General features: G+C 53.4%; 6 protein-coding genes across 6 annotated transcripts; 2 read left to right on the top strand and 4 right to left on the bottom strand.

Moving 5' to 3' along the window:
• Positions 1-611: 611 nt before the first annotated feature.
• RHO2 (Rho GTPase) lies at positions 612-1,741 on the top strand (the record flags this gene model as incomplete). Its single annotated transcript, XM_049370086.1, has 3 exons — positions 612-652; positions 1,114-1,192; positions 1,250-1,741. The coding sequence occupies 3 exons, from the start codon at positions 612-614 to the stop codon at positions 1,739-1,741; spliced, it is 612 nt and encodes a 203-aa protein (XP_049218086.1).
• Positions 1,742-6,258: 4,517 nt separating this feature from the next.
• J4E78_009496 (uncharacterized protein) lies at positions 6,259-8,557 on the bottom strand (the record flags this gene model as incomplete). The annotated part of the gene is made up of 3 exons (XM_049370085.1): positions 6,259-7,774; positions 7,823-8,465; positions 8,521-8,557. The coding sequence occupies 3 exons, from the start codon at positions 8,555-8,557 to the stop codon at positions 6,259-6,261; spliced, it is 2,196 nt and encodes a 731-aa protein (XP_049218085.1).
• A 1,019-nt stretch (positions 8,558-9,576) lies between these two features.
• Positions 9,577-11,074, bottom strand: J4E78_009495 (uncharacterized protein; the record flags this gene model as incomplete). Its single annotated transcript, XM_049370084.1, has 5 exons — positions 9,577-10,281; positions 10,327-10,435; positions 10,523-10,759; positions 10,810-10,892; positions 11,009-11,074. 5 exons carry the CDS (start codon positions 11,072-11,074, stop codon positions 9,577-9,579), a joined length of 1,200 nt encoding a protein of 399 aa, XP_049218084.1.
• Positions 11,075-11,443: 369 nt separating this feature from the next.
• Positions 11,444-13,237, bottom strand: J4E78_009494 (uncharacterized protein; the record flags this gene model as incomplete). The annotated part of the gene is made up of 3 exons (XM_049370083.1): positions 11,444-12,753; positions 12,800-13,101; positions 13,185-13,237. 3 exons carry the CDS (start codon positions 13,235-13,237, stop codon positions 11,444-11,446), a joined length of 1,665 nt encoding a protein of 554 aa, XP_049218083.1.
• A 393-nt stretch (positions 13,238-13,630) lies between these two features.
• J4E78_009493 (uncharacterized protein) lies at positions 13,631-15,563 on the top strand (the record flags this gene model as incomplete). Its single annotated transcript, XM_049370082.1, has 2 exons — positions 13,631-13,857; positions 14,096-15,563. The coding sequence occupies 2 exons, from the start codon at positions 13,631-13,633 to the stop codon at positions 15,561-15,563; spliced, it is 1,695 nt and encodes a 564-aa protein (XP_049218082.1).
• Positions 15,564-15,923: 360 nt separating this feature from the next.
• On the bottom strand, positions 15,924-18,752 carry J4E78_009492 (uncharacterized protein; the record flags this gene model as incomplete). Its single annotated transcript, XM_049370081.1, has 7 exons — positions 15,924-15,965; positions 16,013-16,692; positions 16,741-17,097; positions 17,363-17,369; positions 17,609-18,261; positions 18,311-18,697; positions 18,749-18,752. The coding sequence occupies 7 exons, from the start codon at positions 18,750-18,752 to the stop codon at positions 15,924-15,926; spliced, it is 2,130 nt and encodes a 709-aa protein (XP_049218081.1).
• Positions 18,753-18,783: the final 31 nt, after the last annotated feature.

The raw sequence follows: 18,783 nt of genomic DNA, 5'->3' as shown, positions 1-18,783 counted from the left end.
AGTGCTCCGCGACGGCCATTCATTCGTATCTCAACACACTCGCTCTCGCACACCGCACCCTGACCACGCCAGTGCCAGCGTCCCCCGACCCCAGCCCAGCCGTCTGTAGCTCTAGCTCGTGCCTGTCTCCGCTGTGATCGTCCCCAAGCTTCATTCTTAAACACCGGCCCGTCCACTTCATTACTGCACCACCGCTTTTTGCTCCCATTGCACCCGTACTTCACCTCGACACCCACCCGCCGACACTCACTCCGACACGCACTACCTTTCCGCTGGTAGTCTGTCGCCTCCCCTGTACTCTGTCGCTTCTCTCCACCCAGGCGCGCCATTGACCTTCGCCCGTCGCGAGCCATAACATCGCCAATCACCATTGTTGGGCCCGAGACCACCTCGCTCGCGCCATTACACTCGCATTACCCCGACAACACCCTCGACAACGCCCTCGCGCAAACAAGGCTACTTCACTGTATCCTTCCGCCCGCGCACCGCTCCCCTTCGGCTTCTACGACACCACAACCGCAACTGCGAACTCGCTCCAGCCAATAACACGACCCAGCATCTCCGGACAAGACTCCCGCTGAGTGCGGCATTTCCCCAAACACACCCCCACAATGGCCCAGCAGCAGCAGAATGGCGAGCCTGTAATGCGCAGGTACGTTTGATCTTCACTTTCTGGACCCTGGTCAAAACTTATCTCATGTCGATCTCTCACGACCGTTTTCTTACGCGCGCAATTGCTTTTCCCAACGTTATTTCCTTCCGTCCGACTCTCTTTTGACGACACGAAATGTTTACCTCGTCGGCAATTCCTCCGTCAAATTCTGCTTTACCTCTCCCTCCGCAATGGTACGATGCATCGTTGGAGCTGAGGCACCCCGGTTTGCGCCATAGCCTGCATTGGCGCACCCGGTCCGACGACACGACCGACTAAAAATAGGCCACCCTACATGTCCCCCATGTCCACTTTTTATCGACTCGCGCTCAATTCTTGCTCTTTTTGATCATGCACTGCACTTCATCCTCTTGTTTGCGCCGACATCCACTCTCGGTCACGCCGACGCTGTCACACCATGCACCCTTCACCCACACAGCATGCTGATCTTGTGCCTTTAGGAAGTTGGTCATTATTGGCGACGGTGCTTGCGGCAAGACTAGTCTTCTGAGCGTCTTCACTCTCGGATATTTTCCAACAGTACGTCCAATACATCGACCGATAAGCCGTCCTCTCAATATCCTAACCCGTCATTAGCGCTACGTCCCAACCGTCTTTGAAAACTACGTCACCGACTGTAGAGTAGACGGCAAGTCCGTGCAACTTGCCCTATGGGATACAGCTGGCCAAGAAGACTACGAGCGCCTCCGTCCCCTCGCCTACAGCAAAGCGCACGTCATCCTCATCGGCTTCAGCGTCGACTCCCCCGACTCCCTCGATAACGTTAAGCACAAGTGGGCAGAGGAGGCCCGCGAACGCTGTCCCACCGTCCCCATTATCCTCGTCGGCCTGAAAAAAGATCTCCGCGACGACCCCCTCGCACAGGAAGAAATGCGCAAGAAGAGTCTGCGGTTTACGACACCGAAACAAGGCGCCGATATGAAGGATATGATTGGCGCGAGGAAATACCTAGAATGTAGTTCCCTGACAGGGGATGGCGTGGACGATGTTTTTGAAGCGGCGACCAGGGCGGCGCTGCTGAGTGTGGATAAGAAGGAGAATCCCGGGTGCGGATGCGTTGTCCTGTGAGACTTTGAGAAACCGTCTTCTCTTGCATCTTATATCTTCTTCTTATCTTCATATCACACACACTGCATTGGGCGGAGTCACGACACACTGGAGTTGGTACGATATATTTGGGGCCTTCAATCTTTTTCCATTCTCAATTCTTTTCTACTTGTTCTTCCTGGGCGATCTTTTTTGTCTTGACTGCTTGTTTGAGCGCTTACACTGCATTACACATAACTTTTTGATCGACTTGGAGAGATAATCTCGGCTGTGGGAGCGAGTTGGAGATATACGTCACGAGGCTCTATCTAACTGTAGATGTTGGCTTAATGATTGACGAGAAAGCGCCATCATCATCCACTCATTCATCTGCGTTAGCTATTAGTTGTACATTCTTGAGGAATGATAGGCAAGGTTGGCAACCAGAACACAGTAATCTACCAATGAGATATTACACGCATCCTTTGTCATCTTCCGTGAAACTTGAGACGGCAATGAATGTATACGCGATGCCAACAACGACATCGACCCGCTTCTTGCTATATACATATAGTACAATCCCATCATTGCATCCACGTCCGTCCAACACAACGCATCCTCGCGGGTCTCTAATCCCTCGTCCACCCATGATTCCACCCCTCCCTCGCCGGAAAATCCGTCTGCACCCTCCCATACTCCACAGGCACACTCCCCCAAATCCCCCTCTTCAACATCGCACTGCGATACAACCTGCCCACCTCCCGTCCCTTCGTCCCCAATCGACTCGGATCCGCGCCCCGACCCCCAGCCTCCTCTTCCTTCACAAGATTACCGTTGTTGTCCATGAGGCGCAGGTGTTCGCATGCAGATCGCATGGCCATGTATTGCCGTTCTAAGACGCGTTCTTCGGCCCAGCGACGTTTGCGCAGGAATAAGAGCCAGGCGCGGTGGATGGTCCAGTGCCGGAGGGAGCGGTTGCGGGAGAAGTGGAGGGGGCGTGGGGTTAGGGGGTGGGAGAGGTGGTAGCGGATGTTTGCTGTGGGGTGTTAGCTTTGGGTCTTGCGTTTGGGTTCATGGGAGGGTAGTGGGAGGGGATTGGATAGGGCAGGTTTGACGGGTGCGGAAGGGGGGAGACGTACTTATCCTAGGATCATTCCCCGGTCCCTTTTTACTCCTCTTCTGCATATTCGGCGTCGATGAGAAGGCTGCTCGTTGCGACTTTTGCTGCTGCTGCGGACATGTCCATTGTGCGGTTCTTTGCCAGATATTTGTCGCTTGCGTGATTTGGGTGGGTTTGTATGGTCGGAAGACCGGTCGGAATGTGGAGAGGTTCATTGTGGGTAGTGTGTGAGGCGCAATGGCGGGGGCAAGGCGGAGGTGGGTTGTTGGTGTTGGTGGTGATGGTTGGATTGGAAATTCGCGATGCGCGGAGAGACCCTTGTTCGCCAAGAGGGGCTAGTGCGTTGGGGAGGGACGACTCGAGCTCATGATGGACGTCGCACGCGACGACAACAACAACGATATCTGGACGAGCCCGGCCATGCACGGAAAATATGATTTCGAGATCTTAGTTCTGCACGACGAGATCGTCGTGATATGCATGCCAACCTCAGTAATGACAATCGCCTGCACATGCGTCCAGACAATCTACAACACGCCCGAGACTCGATGATAATTGAACGAGGCCGGTAAATTGAGGTCCTTCCGGAGACCAGCGCGTAAAGTATCGTCTTGAAATCCGCTTTAGGTGTCTCCAGCGTTGGAAAGCCGCATCTGCTCTCACTTCGAGGGTCGGGTCGACCGCACCTGCCTCATGTGCAAGAGCCGAGTAAACGTGCATCGCGTCGTCATGCCACTGACGAAACAAAACTCATCACCAGTTCTCTTACCTAGGTAGCTTCACGTACGCACAAACAGTACTCACTTTCGCGCAAGTTCTACATCTTCAGACCTTCAGCTGTCTTCCTTCATTCCGCTACCTGCAGCTGCACTTTCCTCCCACTGTCTATACCTAGATCCCCCGTCGCACCTACCTCAGGAACCTATACGTCACCAATATGAAGTCATTCACATACACTCTCTCCGCCATCCTGGCCCTCCTCACGATCACTGTGCCTGTTCTCGCCACTTCAGGATCAAAGCCCGACAGATGTCCTCACCGCGCTGCAACCCGATGCTCCCCCGGTGGCCATGCTGTTCAGATTTGCGTCAACGGTGTCTGGCAGAGGAACTACAGGTGCCCTTACCCTCAGTGGTGCGAGACCGCGTCCGCGCACTGCATTGGACGATAGATGGCTGCTGGCAGAAGTGTGGTGAGCGTCGAGACTTCCTCTGTAAGGCATTCGCTGACGAAACGACAATAGTCTGAGCATGCTGTGGCATAATGGCGGCTGATACGATGGGGATGCTTCATCAGAGGAAGGCGGTCGAAGGTGATAGCCGTGGAGTCGATGTTATCATCTAGCACCCATTACCATGAAGGATATGTTATGTTCATAGGGGTTTTATGATCGAGCTAGTATCCGTTTCCTTGATGGAACAAATCATGCTCACAGAGTCAACGGATGCGTTCGCTGTACTTCTTAACAAACACACCAATATTTCCATAATCTGTCATTCACGTATAGCAGCATGAATCGAACATCCCTAAGACCTATATAACAGCCCTCTTGCTTATGTCCACCTTTCCTTCGCTATCTATTACCACAACATCTCCCTCACTACACAACAAATTTCAACCGACCAACAACAACTACAACAACTCTCCACCAAAACCACCAACAACATGAAGTCATCCACACCCCTCATCCCCATCCTCCTCACCTTCCTCACGATTATACTCCCCACTCTCGCCAACGACGCACGTGGCCCCAAGTGTACGCCCGGTGCCCCAGACCGTTGCAGCAGAGAAGACGATTACACCCTTTCATACTGCACCAACGAAGGCTTCTGGCAATCGTATATCGTGTGCACTTGCGGCAAATGTATAGACGGGAAGTGCGTCAATAATCCCGGGTACAACGACAACCCAGAAGCAGGGTGTGAATGAACTGGTGAGTACGTGTCTGGAGGATGGTTTTGCGGGGACGGGAAGGGGGTGCGTAGAGTAGGCTGACTGATGCGTGGTTTAGGAGGGCGGGGGTAGTCGAGGGGGTTGGGGCGGGAGGATATGGGTGGTGGATGTTTGCATGGTCTTTGGAAAGGCATTTATAGGTGTTCAATCGGCTGGGTACACGACATGCCGGGGTTTATATCAAAGCTTTTGAGTCGATACAGCATTGGAAGCCTTTTTGAGGAGGGGACTTTTCGGGATACTTGGAGTAAATGTGCTTTTTCACGACACTGTGGGCTTTTAGTGACAACCAAACAACAAGAAAATCCAATGTGCTTGGAGGTCTAGCGTACTAACTCTCATAGACGATGGGCGAGGCAAAGAATGCCGCCTCCTCCACCGCTATTGCTAACCGCCTGTAAGATCAAAATGGCTTCAAACGCCCAAGTAAAGGTGAAGCCAAGTCATGCCGGGCTCTCCACCACTTCCCCTCGTCTCCTGACGTCTCCGTAGCCACACCGACGCCCAAACAAGATCTCTTACCTTTTCAAGCCTCCGGTAGCATATATAATCCCTTCCCTACAGCTCTCCTTATCTCCTCCTTTCTCCTCCATCACTCACACATCTATCTCCAAACCCAATCCCTCAAAACACCAACTCAAACACCAAGGTCAACCACCACCCACCCTGAACACCAAAATGAAGTCACCCCTCCAACTCATCTTCCTCCTCCTCAGCATCCTCCTCCTCACCCTCCCCGTCTTCGCCAGCGACAAATGCGACAAGTGCTCCAACAACGGCGCCGAGTACTGCAACCGCGGCAACGGCGACCTTCTCGAATGCAAGGACCACTGCTGGCAGAAGAAGTGGTCGTGCCCCAAGGGTCAGCAGTGCATCATGAAGCCGGGTCCGACTTGCATGGCTAGCGGGGATGTGTGTAAGATGTGTCATGATCAGTACAACAATTGCCGCGCGGTAAGTCTTATCTGGATTTCGAGCTATTTGCTAGAAGGGGTTTACTGATGATAGTGCTTTGATAGGGCAACTGCGACAGGAACTGCTACGCCAAGTGCCACAACGATGTCTGCAATGCCTATGATGGCAGGTGCAAGGCTTGCAACCTTCAGTGCTGAGCGGATGCTTTCACTGTGGCCGACCACTGGACTTGGGAGATGTCTGCAGGAGTTCTCTGGTAAAGAATGTTTTGGCTTAGACATGGTTAGCATGGGATACACGGAGGTTTACACTTGACTGTCAGGGATCTAGCATCAACATGGAAAGGGTATAGGTTACGGACGTCTATACTGTGTATCTGGACATATGTCTGGCCCACAATACATGACATACATATCATTCATCTTATGATCGATGCCGGTAATATTTTCTAGGGCGAGACCATTCTTCCACCAGCGCTGTAAAGAACTCAACTCACAACAACACAAGTCTCTCATCAACCATCAAATCGATTCACCAACATCCATCATCCAACCCCCTCACTCCCCACCCATCACACCTTCCGCCTAACCAACCCCCTAAAGAAATCAAAGCTATTCCCATCACTCTGCACCTGCACCACTCTCCCCGTGCCCCTACCATCTACCTCCCTCACCTCCTCCGCCAGCAAGAGTCCCCAATCCCGCGTAATCCCCTTTATTCTCGCCTTCACCGGGGCACCGTTATACCCACCCACCCCACCTCCACCACCCTCCACACTCTCCAGCGTAACAAGCTGATCCGTATGCAACCAGTTCGCATAATAAAACTCCTCCATATCACGTGTGAAGCCCGATTGCGTGAACGTGGAGTAGAGAGTTTCGAAGTGTGCGAGGATAGACGCGAGGAGCTTCTCGGGGGTGAAGTCCTTAAGCGGCGGGTTCAGAGACTTGGCGAGGAGGTTGAGACTCGTAGTCGGCGCCGCATTACTCAGATTGAGTCCAATGCCTGTGACGACATCATACGTACTCCCCGAATAACTGCTATTAACCAGTATGCCTCCGATTTTTACAACGGGGTTGTTGGACGAGCCAGGTAGTTGAGCGTAGATATCATTCGGCCATTTCAGTTTAACAGGAATCTTCTCATACCCCGGCGCGTAGTTCTGTATGCCTTGGACGATGGCGAGGGCGGCGAGGTACTGTAGAAACACCACCGGCGCGCTCTGACTCAGCGTGAAGGAATGGTGCAACACGGTACTAAACATGAGCGCCCCCGGCGGCGCAATCCAGACGTTGTTGCCTCTTCCGCGACCCGCGATTTGCGTGGTTGCTGTTGTGGTGAAGCCGTTCGGTAGGCTGCGGAGGAGGGACGGGTTCTTCTCGAGGAGCGTGTTGGTGGATGTTACGACTTCGCCGTAAATAAGGTGTTTGCCGAAGGAAGCGTTCGGGTTGCGGAGTTTGGTGTGGTAGTGGTGGAGGTTTGCGTAGAAGGATTCGTGGTGGAAGGGGGTTTCTTCGGGGGATGGGAGGGCTTGAGAGTGGGGTATTATGACCTTCACGATCTTCTCGTAGGAGACGATTTGGTCGGGGGAAGTGGCGGAGGTGTACGCGACACATTCCTGTATCTCCTCCTCTGGTGTTTTGGGCTTCTTCTTGTTATCGTCCTCCTTTTCTTGAGTTTGTCCTTCAACACCCTCTTTGCTACTGTTCGTAACAGAAGCAAGAGTAGGCAGCTTCTCCGACACAGCGCTAACAGCCCTCTTCAACTCCTTGACGCTCCATGCACTACCCTCCTTCTCGATGCGAAACACATCGTTCTCGCCCTTAATATACTCATCGCCATCAACTACAGTGATGATTTCACTCCACGTAGCGACGAGATCAGCGACGTCTGATAGGTTATGAGCGGTGAGATGCAGACGGGAAAGGGACGGTACCGCTTGTTCCTGCTCGTTGACCTGCAGCCCAAGTTTGCGGAGGATTAAGCGCATGAAGTCAAGTCGAGTGGCATCTGTGGCTGCGATGTCGCTGATGACGGTGGCATACGAAGGTAGACTGGGGATCTTGCTTAGGTTTTGGGGCGCGAATCTAGGGCATATTAGCAAGAACGTGTTACACAGATCGAAGCAGACGTACTCAGGATGTGGCCCAGTAACAACCGCATGCCCCTCACCAACCTTCCGATACACAACCGCAGCCTTCCCCTCCCCACTCTCAACATGCAAGTCCTCCGTATAACTCGCCAAAATCTGCACCCCCCTACTCTCCAGCTTCTTTGCATCAACGAAAACACCCCCACCATTATAATAGCTCTTAAACACATCCCCTACCCCCTCATCAATCCCCTCAAAAGCACCCTTCTCAATCCTAATCTCCGCCGCCCTCGCCCCGGCTTCACTCGCATACTTGAACCCCTCAAACGCCAATCCCCTACACGTCCCAGGAAAGAACCCCAATTCCCTCTCTCCTTCTACAGCCATCTTAGGGTCGTGGACTTCGAATTCACATCTACTGCTACCGTAGTAGCCTCCGGCGCAGAAACCGAGATAGGAACCACCGGCGTTTACATACCGACTAATCCGGCGGTTGCCTTCGCCGTTGAGCGTGCGGCAGTAGCCTAGATCGGCGCCGCCGGGGAAGACGAGGAGGGCGCATGTGCTGAACCAGGGTTCTTTGATGAGGGTGTCGCCTGTTACGGGGATGACAGCGTAAGATGGAGAGAGCAGCCGACGCAGAGTGTAGAGACAGTGGCGGACGGACTCTGTGGTGCTGCCGTTGCCTGGACTGGCTTAGTAATCTTGGTGGGGGTGGGAGGAAGTTTGAGAAAGGCATACCGGAGTATACCAGCACGTTCATCTTTTTGCTCGCCATGATGTTGGCGATATTGATATGCGATGTGCGATTCGTATGCTGACTGACTGATGGTGACGTTGAGGGTAGTGTAGTGCGGACCGAGTTTGGCCGGCCGTGCTCAAATCAACTCTCTCAATGACAAGACCCTGCGCAAGTTTCCGCAACTCGATATCTTCGCACCACACGTCGCGATTCCTCTCTTCTAGCTCTTTCAGATATGTCAAACGAAGATAAATCCCGCGCAGCAGCAGCGCAGTTGTTGATTGACGATGAACCTGATGACTGGTGCGTATGAAATTCCAACTTTTCGGTTTAGGTAGATGCGGAGATCCGGGGAAAGCGAAGAAGAGGAACTTTAGAAGCGAAGTAAGCTAACGGTACCTCAACCAGGGACAAGCGTATCTACAGCACCGGGTGCGCCGAGGAGAATGCAAAATTAACGGATTGCTACTACGAGAAGAAAGATTGGCGGGCGTGTAAGCAGGAGGTGAGTGTTTCCCACAATTGGTGTTGCTTCTTGCGGCCAAACCTCGGTTCTCCAAAGTCGAGAGGCCAGAAGCAAGGTAGTCTTCAGACACTCAAACTGACTGGATGTTTAGATGGAAATCTTCCGACAATGCTGGCAGCGCCATGGCAACGACAAGAGAACGGATTCAAAAGACGTTTCAAAATAGCGGATTCGACAGCCAAGCCTCGCGAGCGCATGTGTAAAAGTAACCTGTATCATCGCCAAAGCAGTGGGACGTGTAGATTAGAAATCAGACTCTAGCAATGTGAGAAATAATCTTTTTCGTTCTTCATTATACTGAGACTACAAGTAGCAATGAAAAGAGATGCTCGTCAGGCCATTATACTGCAGCTGTCATTGCCTGACCCAGCATGATTCCACATGAGGCCGTGGTGCCTCTGTACCGCAGCTTCGTCTCAACCTAGACTGGCTTCTGTAGAACTTCAATGTCCGGCATAGCATCATTGCAACCATTCTCCGTGACTGAATGTGCCCCATGTGTGCGACATACAAACTCAGTCACACCCGCTCACTTCCTCTCATAAATCGGCGGCACAACATCCGGGTGAAACGGGCTCTTCGCCGCATCCGCCTTCTGCTTGTCAAAGTTCCACACACCATTCGTCTGCCCATCGTTGATGCCCTCGCCAATCTTCTTGGCCAGCTGCTCGAACAACGGGTACTTTGGTGCTTTTGAGAAGAACTTGCGCTCCCACTCCTTCCCAGCATCCTTCTCCTGTTGTCGCATCTCGCGCTGGCGGGTCTCGATGATGGTCTTCTCCGCACTCGTCAGGTCCATGTTGCCACTGTTAATCGCATCCGACACCTTCTTCCACGCGCGCCGTGTCTCGAAGTCGTCTTGTTGCTCGATGGCGGCGACGGTGAGGGGCGTTGTCTTTGTGGACTTGTGGTCGAATGTGTCGACGACGGCCTTGGTCTTGGCATCCTTGATCTGGAACGAGTCGGTCCACTGGCCGTCGGCCTTGTAGATGGCTTCCTTCTCCTTGCCCTCGGGGTACAGCACGGCGGTGAACGAGTTCTTCTTTCCGGAGACCCAGCCCTTGCCGCTGTAGTCGATGCGCGCGGTGTAGCCGGTGGAGGATTGGATGTAGGTGCTGCTGTTGAGCTCGACGTAGGGAGAGCCTGTGATGAGGCCTTCGATGTGGAGGGCGGGGAGGGTGATGAGGTAGCTTTCGTTGTAGTTGTCGAGGTGGAGCATGGCATGTCCGATTTGCTGTGTATGTTAGTATAGTACATGCGAAATGCTGAGAGTACTTACCTTGACATTGATGGTGGTCTTGAAGGACGCTTTCTGCGCGTTGTAACCCTCTAGCCGGACGCCGTGTTGGTCGTTCCAGATGGAGTAAGCCGTGACGGGTGGATGATGACTGCGCGCATTGCATTAGCTCTCCCGTCCTATACGCGTGGCATGCTTACGACAGGCTGAGCCATCGCAAACGCGTGTGTGCGCGTACCTGACTTGCTCGCTGACGAGCTGTGTTGTGCCTGCCTGGTCCTCCCACTTGCCCAGGAAGAGCTCGCCCAGAAAGGGGTTCAGCGGCTTCTTCTCGCTACCCAGCTTTTCCGACCGACTGGCGTACTGCTGCTTCAGTGTGCTCAGGAACCACTTCAGCACCAGCATGGCCCGCTTGGCAGGGTCCTTCTCGGCGGCCGGTGCGACGAAGACGGAAGGGTGTTCGGTCCAGTATGAGCTATGGGGGTTTAGTCTGATTTCCCCGGCGGTAGATACGGAGTGACATACGAGAACTCGGTGAGCGACTTTGTGGAGAGGATAAAGGCAGGCGCCGTCATCGTGGACAGGTCGCCATTGAAGGACGCGATGGACTATCGTGTGTTAGTCAAATGCAATGTCCAAGCCAAACACCATGGTTTCCTAGTACGAGCAATTCGCTATGCGCGAACATCTCTAGACACGTGAGGATGCTGGGATAATTCCATACCTTGAGGAAGCTCGTCCATGAGCCTCTGGCCTGGGGTGGCACTGCCGATCCTTCTTTCTCAGCCATGATTGCGATGCACGTGTGCTGGGGGTTATTTGAGGAGGAGAGGGAAGTAAGAAGAAGCGTCGACAGGTGTAGACGCGCGTGTAGGGATCGTGAAAGGCGGGGGTTGTCGAAGACTAGGGACCTTCGCAGTGGGGACGGAGGGCTGTTATGGAGACGCTGCGGACGGAGCATGTTTAGATTGGGCAATGACGTCGGAGCTAAGCCACACACCCGCCCAAACACAACGAGGTCATGACGAACAACATTCTCGCCACGGGGCAGTCAGCCATGCTATTCCATTTGTTGGTGCTATGTTACTATTGTGATATCTCGTGTACATTCGTCTAATCATGCTATTACATCTACGCGTTCCCTGCTCCCACGACGCGCTTAGGTCTTGACATCGGGCTCGGTGCGGCCAACGTACTCCTGGAGCTTGAGGAGGTCTGTCGCGAGCTTGACGTTGTCCTTGAGGTAGTCCTGCGCGTCCATGTCGTATGTCGACTCGTCGCTGGTGTGCTTCTCGATGTAGAGACGGATCGTGGCGCCGCTGCTGCCTGTGCCGGACAGACGAACAACGATGCGGCTACCGTCGTCGAACTTGACGAAGATACCCTGGTTCTTGCTGACGCTGCCGTCGAGGTCGGTGTAGGAGAAGTCGTCGGCCTCGAGCACCTTGCGGCCAGCGACGGTGGAGCCGATGAACTCGTCCTTCTTGGTGGTGATGAGCTCCTTCATGTGGGCGGTGACCTTGTTGGCACCCTCGGTCTCGCAGCCCTCGTAGTCGTAGCGGGTGAAGAATGTGCGGCCGTAGGTCGTCCAGAAGTCCTTTTGGATCGACGCAATGCTGGGTGTGGTTCCAGTCTGCTGTCCGACACCGGCCAAGATGTTCAACCATGCGACAACAGCCCACAGACCGTCCTTCTCACGGATGTGGTTGCTGCCGGTTCCGAAACTCTCCTCACCGCAGATGTTCATCTTGTCAGAGTCGAAGAGACCGCAGAAGAACTTCCAGCCGGTGGGCACCTCGTAGCACTCGACGCCCTTCTTCTTGGCGACAAGGTCAATGGCGCCAGAGGTAGGCATACTACGGGCAAGACCGTAGATGCCCTGCTTCTTGAAGTATGGGATGAGCTCGGCGTGGTGTGCGATGATGGCTAAGCTGTCACCGGGCGAGACGAAAGAGTTTGCACCGTAGATCATGTTTCGGTCACCGTCGCCGTCGCTGGCAGCACCGAATTGGATTCCGTTCTTGTCGACGGCGTCGACCAGCGACTTGGCGTAGACAAGGTTGGGGTCGGGGTGGTGGCCACCAAAGTCAGGCTTGGGGATGCAGTTTTGTGTGCTGTTGGTGATGCCGAGCTCCTTCTCGAAGATGTCGACACCGTATGAACCAGTTACACCGCTGAGGCCATCGAAGAGGACCTTGAAGTCGGAGTGCTCCTTGAGGAACGACTTGATGAGGTCAAAGTCGAAGATATCCTTGAGCATCTTGAGGTAGTCTTCGGTGGAGTGGACGATCTCAACCTCGAGGCTTCCGTACTTTTGTGTACCGATGGTGCTGAGGTCAATGTCGGGGATGTCGGCGATCTTGTACGAGCTGAGGGTCTTGGAGGTTTCGTAGATCTTGTTGGTGACGCTCTCGGGAGCCGGGGCACCGTTGGCCAGGTTGTACTTCATACCAAAGTCCTCATCGGGGCCTGGATGTGTTAGATGGGAGGAGTGCATGCGTAGTGGAGGACTTACCACCGGGGTTGTGGCTGGCAGTGAGGAGGATACCACCCGTCGCCTTGCGTATCCGGATGATGTGACTGGCGGCGGGTGTGCTCATGATGCCGTTCTGGCCGATGAGAAGCTTCTTGACGCCATAGGCAGCGCTCATCTTGGCGATGGTCTGGGTGACCTCGGGGTTCCAGTAACGGCCATCACCACCAACGACGAGGAATGCGCCCTCAACGCCTTCTGGGATGGATTGCAGGATGCTAGCAACGAACGACTCTGAGTAGTGCTCCTGCTGGAAGACCTTGACCTTCTTGCGGAGACCAGAACTGTAGTGTAGAATGTCAGCTATCATCCATCAACGCCATAGCTTCATCAGACCTCCCAGCTCTTTTGGGTATAGACAACTTACGTTCCTGGCTTCTGGTCCTGGAAAGGCTTCAATTCGACAGTTCGGACGCTCATATTGACTGTGTGTGTTCTTCGAGCTTTGTGAGAGAAAGACGAAGCAATTGGAGAGTCGGGCGATGTGGCAGCTGGCAACTTTTGAGCTGGTGAGGGGCCCAGCTTCCCCCACCACGCGGGATGACGCCGGCGCTAGCTCATCGGCGGAAAGACCAACGCCACGCTGGCTATCCTCGACGACTTTTTCTCGTCAACGTCCCAACACTCGCTGCGCCCATGCGCTAGCCCTGCATCTGAGGGCAAGACACTGCACAACACTCCTGACTGACCACTCCCCGCCTCGCTTCGCCCCAGACCCTCTGCGGGGACATCCTGGCCGTGTGCATACCATCGTTCCTTCCGTCTCGACTAGAACACACCTTCCCTCCCAACACCCTCAACCACCTGTTCAAAATGGGTATCCAGGGCCTTGCCAGGCGTCTCGAACCCTATGCGACGCGGCTTTCCTCCGAGCAGCTAGACGGCTACTCCGCCGTGATAGACGGCCCTGCGCTCGCCTACCACGCTCACAAATTGGCCCTCGCTTCAGCCGCTAGCGCGACCCGAATCCCGTCTTATGCAGACATCGTCGCTGAAGCACTCCGCTGGCTGACCTCGTTGGAGAATAGCAACATCAAGGTGTGAGTAAAAAACAGTTGCTTTTCAGCGCCCGGCCACGGAACCACCACGGCAAGCCAATAAGGTGCGCACATATGTTCTTCACTTCACCGCCATTGTTGCAGGGGTCGCGAAAACTTCACTTATCGCGGAGTCGAGATGGGAAAGTTGCTTGATTGCACTTGACCGTGACCGTTCTATGCACGTTATGCGAGTGCTGATGTGAGCTTATGCCGTCCACTGCTGATCGCACGTTCTCAGGTCTGCCATCTACTTCGATGGAGCCTTGCCTACTACAAAGCGAGCCGAGAGACTGTCCAGGACCGAGGCCAACAACAGACGAGTGCAGCAATTTCGCAACAACTATGCTACCGTTTCCTGTCCTGTTCCCACATACCTGGGCTCAATATCGTACGCATTCCTGGCACCTGCACTGCAGGAAGCGTTACTGGATTCGCCCTTTGCTTCAAAGACCCAGACGGTACCGGGAGAAGCAGACGACTGGTGCGCGTCGCATGCCAAAGACCATCCCCGATCCATCATCTTTACGAGCGACACCGATCTTGTCTTGTATGACTACTTCATAGACACACTGATAGTGTTTCTCTACGATGCGGACGTATCGACTGGCATCAAGGCGTACTCACCGAACGAGATCCGAAAGCAATTACAAGTAACGAGCCTAGTGACATTCGCATATACTCTCATCGAGAACCCACAGGATAGTGCGAAGCTTCTAGCTCACCAAGCCCATGCCGTAGACCGGAATTCTGTACGCTACCTTGACTTCGCTCGCCGATACGTCGCGGAGGATCCAACTATAGTTAGTCCAGGCGGTCCACACTGGGAAGAGGTACCTAGGATTGACGTACGGCTATCCGAATTCATGTTTCAAGCCTTCGACAGAATGGAATTTCCCCACGTATACATGCCCTTACTTATTGAAGAGCCCAATCAAGCGTCGGCTTGGAACGTAGGGCGCGAGATACGTAGGCTGGCATACACCATAGCCGCAAAATATGTGTATACGGTAGTACAAGAGTACAGAAGAAAAGCACAAGGTATCTCCGTCCAGGAAATCTCCATATACCCCCCCTGCTTCGACCAAACCCCCGTCGAGGACCTGGAGCGACAGATGCGCGGCTTAAAAGAATGGCGTGATGCGGAGTCGATCAGCTCCGAACTCCTATGGCCGCTTTACGGTATCAGTCTAGTCCTGAACGAACTGAACACCCCGCCTCCGATCGCCCTCGTCCAACGAGTGCTGAACTGCGATTTTGATAACAGCTGGGCCTTCGTACACCTCACGGCGCGATTACATGCCGCTCTCTACTCATTGCGCATGCTACTCCAAATGATCAAGGTCGGGGAAGCAACAATGGTGCCCGACCTCATAGTAGACGTCAATGATCGACAAGATGTCGCACACGCCCAGCTGCGCGAGAACATGTCCAAGATCGCCAATCACATGTCCGACTTCCCCTCGATACCTGAGGTCATGGGTGTTCCGGGACAGACAAAGCGCATCCTGGCTGAACACGACAAGTTGAAGGAATTGATTGAAGAGATATATAGATCTGCTGGTGTGGAAGTGCCAAGCGAGCAGGTGTCGAATAAGAAGAAGAAGAGGCAGATGAGGGAGGGAGAGAGGAAGAAGAAGAAGGCTGAGCAGAGAATGCAGGCTAAGCCACAGGTTGGCAACGCCTATTCGCTTTTGGGGGAGGGGTGATGGAAGCCGCGCAAAGATGGAACGCAATAGAAACCGCCCGAAGAATGATCATATGTTTCCAGCAGTCGCTCACTTGCGATCGTTGGACCACATCGGCTTGTCGTGGACATGCAATCAAGAAACGCACTCGCCACAGACGCCAGAAACTTCTCAAATCCTCGCTGACGTTGTTTCATCATAGATAGCCTTCAATGACCTCGAGTTCCTACCCAGAAGTCCATAGTCTGCCAATCTGCTCCGTAGTGGAAATCCGGATGAATCGGGTATACCGTCAGCACGATCTTCGTAGCTGTAGGACTCTCGTCGTAATTGGCCGACTTCTCAATTCTGGCACACAGCGTTGTCTTCTTTAGACAACCCTTACATGCCCAGTGCCAATTTGGATTGTGGGTGGCGATATAACTAAGGCATCCTCGAGTCTTATAATCTGGATCCAGGACGCAGCGTACACAAGAATCAGATGGAAACTCCTGGTTGATCATGTCGCGGAACGCCTTCCTATTCTTTTCGCCCACGAGGTAGTCTTTGTTGAATTTGAGAACAAAGTCTTTGACGAATTCGGGTTCGAAGACGTCCATCGTTCCTCGTTTGGCATCGAGCGGAATACCTGGCATGATGGGTACTTTGAAACGGACCTCGATATCGGGGATCTGTGTAGTCTTGGTAATGCTGGAGGGTAGAAATCTGGAATTGGCTTGCTTCCCATCGCCGTTCTTTCCCTTGCCATCGGTATCATTGCTGTTGACAAGTTGTAGATCCCTGACCACGGAGTTCTTCTGGATCTCTTGCCACAACTCCCAGCCTTCAAAGCTTGTGATTGTGTCGCTGTCGGTTGCTGTGGTGGTGCTAGGAGATGCCGTGGTATTGATTTCGGCCGCTGCAGTGGTGTTGGAAGGCTTCTTGATCGCTTTCTTTGCAGGCACCTTCACTACTTCCTGCTCTTCATTATTCTCTGCCTTGAAGAAATCTTCATCATCGTCCATCGGCTCCGGACTTGCGTTCCTTCTCTTCTTCCCATCTTGCATGAGGCAGTCTCCCGTTCTCTTCTTGTTTGTAGTCGATGATGGAGTTCCTTGCGATGTTGTGGTCTGAGCTAGTTTAGGTGGTCCACGTTTTCTTCTAGGTGTTCCTTCTTTCAAAATGTTAGTTATCGTCTTCATAATAAGATTTGACTTACCTTCTACTGTCTTCTTTCTAGGTTTAGCACCTCGACCACTCTTGCGGACACCACCACCGCCACTGTCATCATCATCTCCATCATCGTCGCCACTATGTTTGCCCTCTACCGGTGCTGCCGCGCCGTCGGCGTTTCGAGCCCTCGCAAGCCCATCAAGTAGTCGCGTCGCGATGGCGTTGAGAGTTTCTCTGGGGGAGCCAGTCTTGAGACCGTAGGTGATGACGTCGAGCAGTTCGTTGTCGCTGATGCTCGCGAGAAGATTGTTTCGTGCGCCGGTAAAGACGGGATTGCCAGAGAGGGCTAGGAGTGCATCGTGGTAACCTTTGGCGGTTGACATGATGGGTGTGATCAGTGAGACTGGGTTGTGGGATAGCAGTGTAAGCGAAGAGAGGAGGTGGTGGTATATAGATGAGGGCGTGATGTAGGAAAGAAGAAGAGAACATGGATGGAAGGCGGTATATAAAGATAGGGTGGGGATGTGCGTGAGGATAGCAGGTGAGAGACGTGACCAAGAGGCTACCTTTACCTGATGGTTGGTTCTGATATAAAGCATGCCACACCACATGAGCACTTTTCCTACGGCGACAGGAAGGTAAGAGATGCTACTGATGTATTTACTCACTTGACTCCTGCGCTCGATGTGCGAAGAAACGTGTTTATCATGGATTGTATCTACATAGCCATCGACCAAAATGTATCTCAGAAGACTACGTCGCCTCTTCCTTCTTCGAACTACAATGTGGGAAGTCTTTGTATTCGTCTAGTCGACATTTAAAAACCATGATCTTCTTCGTGTATGATTTCCCGTTGATCAATTCCTTCGTGCCCATGTGATGAACTTACCCGTCAAGAGTGCTCAAGAACGCACCCAGTAGCTCAGCGAGAAACTTGCCGCGTCACCTCGGTGTTGGCGAGGTAAGGGGAAAAAGGCAAGTTTGGTCACTTCGTCGATTTTGACTAGTCGGGCACACAAGCGTTTCATTCTGACGCAGCGATCGCACGCTTCGTTCATGTTCCCCGTTCGTCCACCGGGCTGCCTGGCCCTCATGACGACAGTCTCATTGACACAACGTTGACTCACGAGCCCCTTCTGCAGCCTCACCAGCCTCTCCCACTCATATATACGGCCATCATCAGAGAGATAATCTGTGTCAAACTTTTCAACGATTAAAGCTTCCAGGCTGCCTCTGGCGAAGGTGGTAAGCTGAAAGTAAGAGTCGCCTACGTAGCGGACAATTTCGATGGGCGGGATATGCTTATCGGTGATCACCTGCACCGCCTGGCACTTGAGCGTTACTTTCTGAGAAAGCTTGGGCGAGGCGGTGGGAACATCGTCGAGCGCAGGTGTGGGATATGCTGATGAAGTATCAGGCCTGGCGACTGCAAGAGGCTCAGTGAGCTTCGAGCGTTTGCGGATCCCACTGCCAGAAGAGTACGGAGGTCGTCGCTTCCCTGCCTGCATTTGTGTCACCGATTCACCTGATGTTGGAGAATCGTTGAGCACCGTGATCTCGTTTCCAGCTAGGGCATTGTCAGTTGATACCTCCACAATCTGGTTCAGACTACTCACAATGCTGTTGAATGTCGTTTCCTCGAGCCTCTTTACCCTTGAAGCTTGGCGCGCGTGCTTCAGTGGTGTCGCTGTGCTCGACAAAAGCAGGATCCCTCGCGATGACGTTAAGAATGAACTCAACAATATCATCTAATCCGCCTCGCGCAAACTCTCTCTGTACGACCTTGGTGAGTAGTTCCGCGACATCGCCGTCTTTCATGGTGTTGAGTAGATGTCTGCGGGGGACGGCGAGTTGCTCGTCCCCAGAAAGCGCGAGCAAAGCCTTGAGGTAGGACTCCGCCGTCGACATGGTGGGCAATGCGAGCCTGAATGGCGATGTAGAGTGGAAGGTAGAGAATAGAGCGGTGTTATTGCTGACTGTGCGGCGCGGCGCAACGGCGCTAGCTGTGAAAACGCGTGGATTGGGGAAGTGCAAACGGACGAGGTGACGCGCACGCATTGGCAGAAGATGAACACCATTTGAATCAGGC

Source organism: Alternaria triticimaculans (genome assembly GCF_023758025.1).
Source record: "Alternaria triticimaculans strain BMP 0046 chromosome Unknown scaffold_21, whole genome shotgun sequence".
Taxonomy (NCBI): Eukaryota; Fungi; Ascomycota; class Dothideomycetes; order Pleosporales; family Pleosporaceae; genus Alternaria; species Alternaria triticimaculans.
Note: the sequence above shows the minus strand (reverse complement) of the source record. Positions and strands in the feature narration are given on the sequence as shown.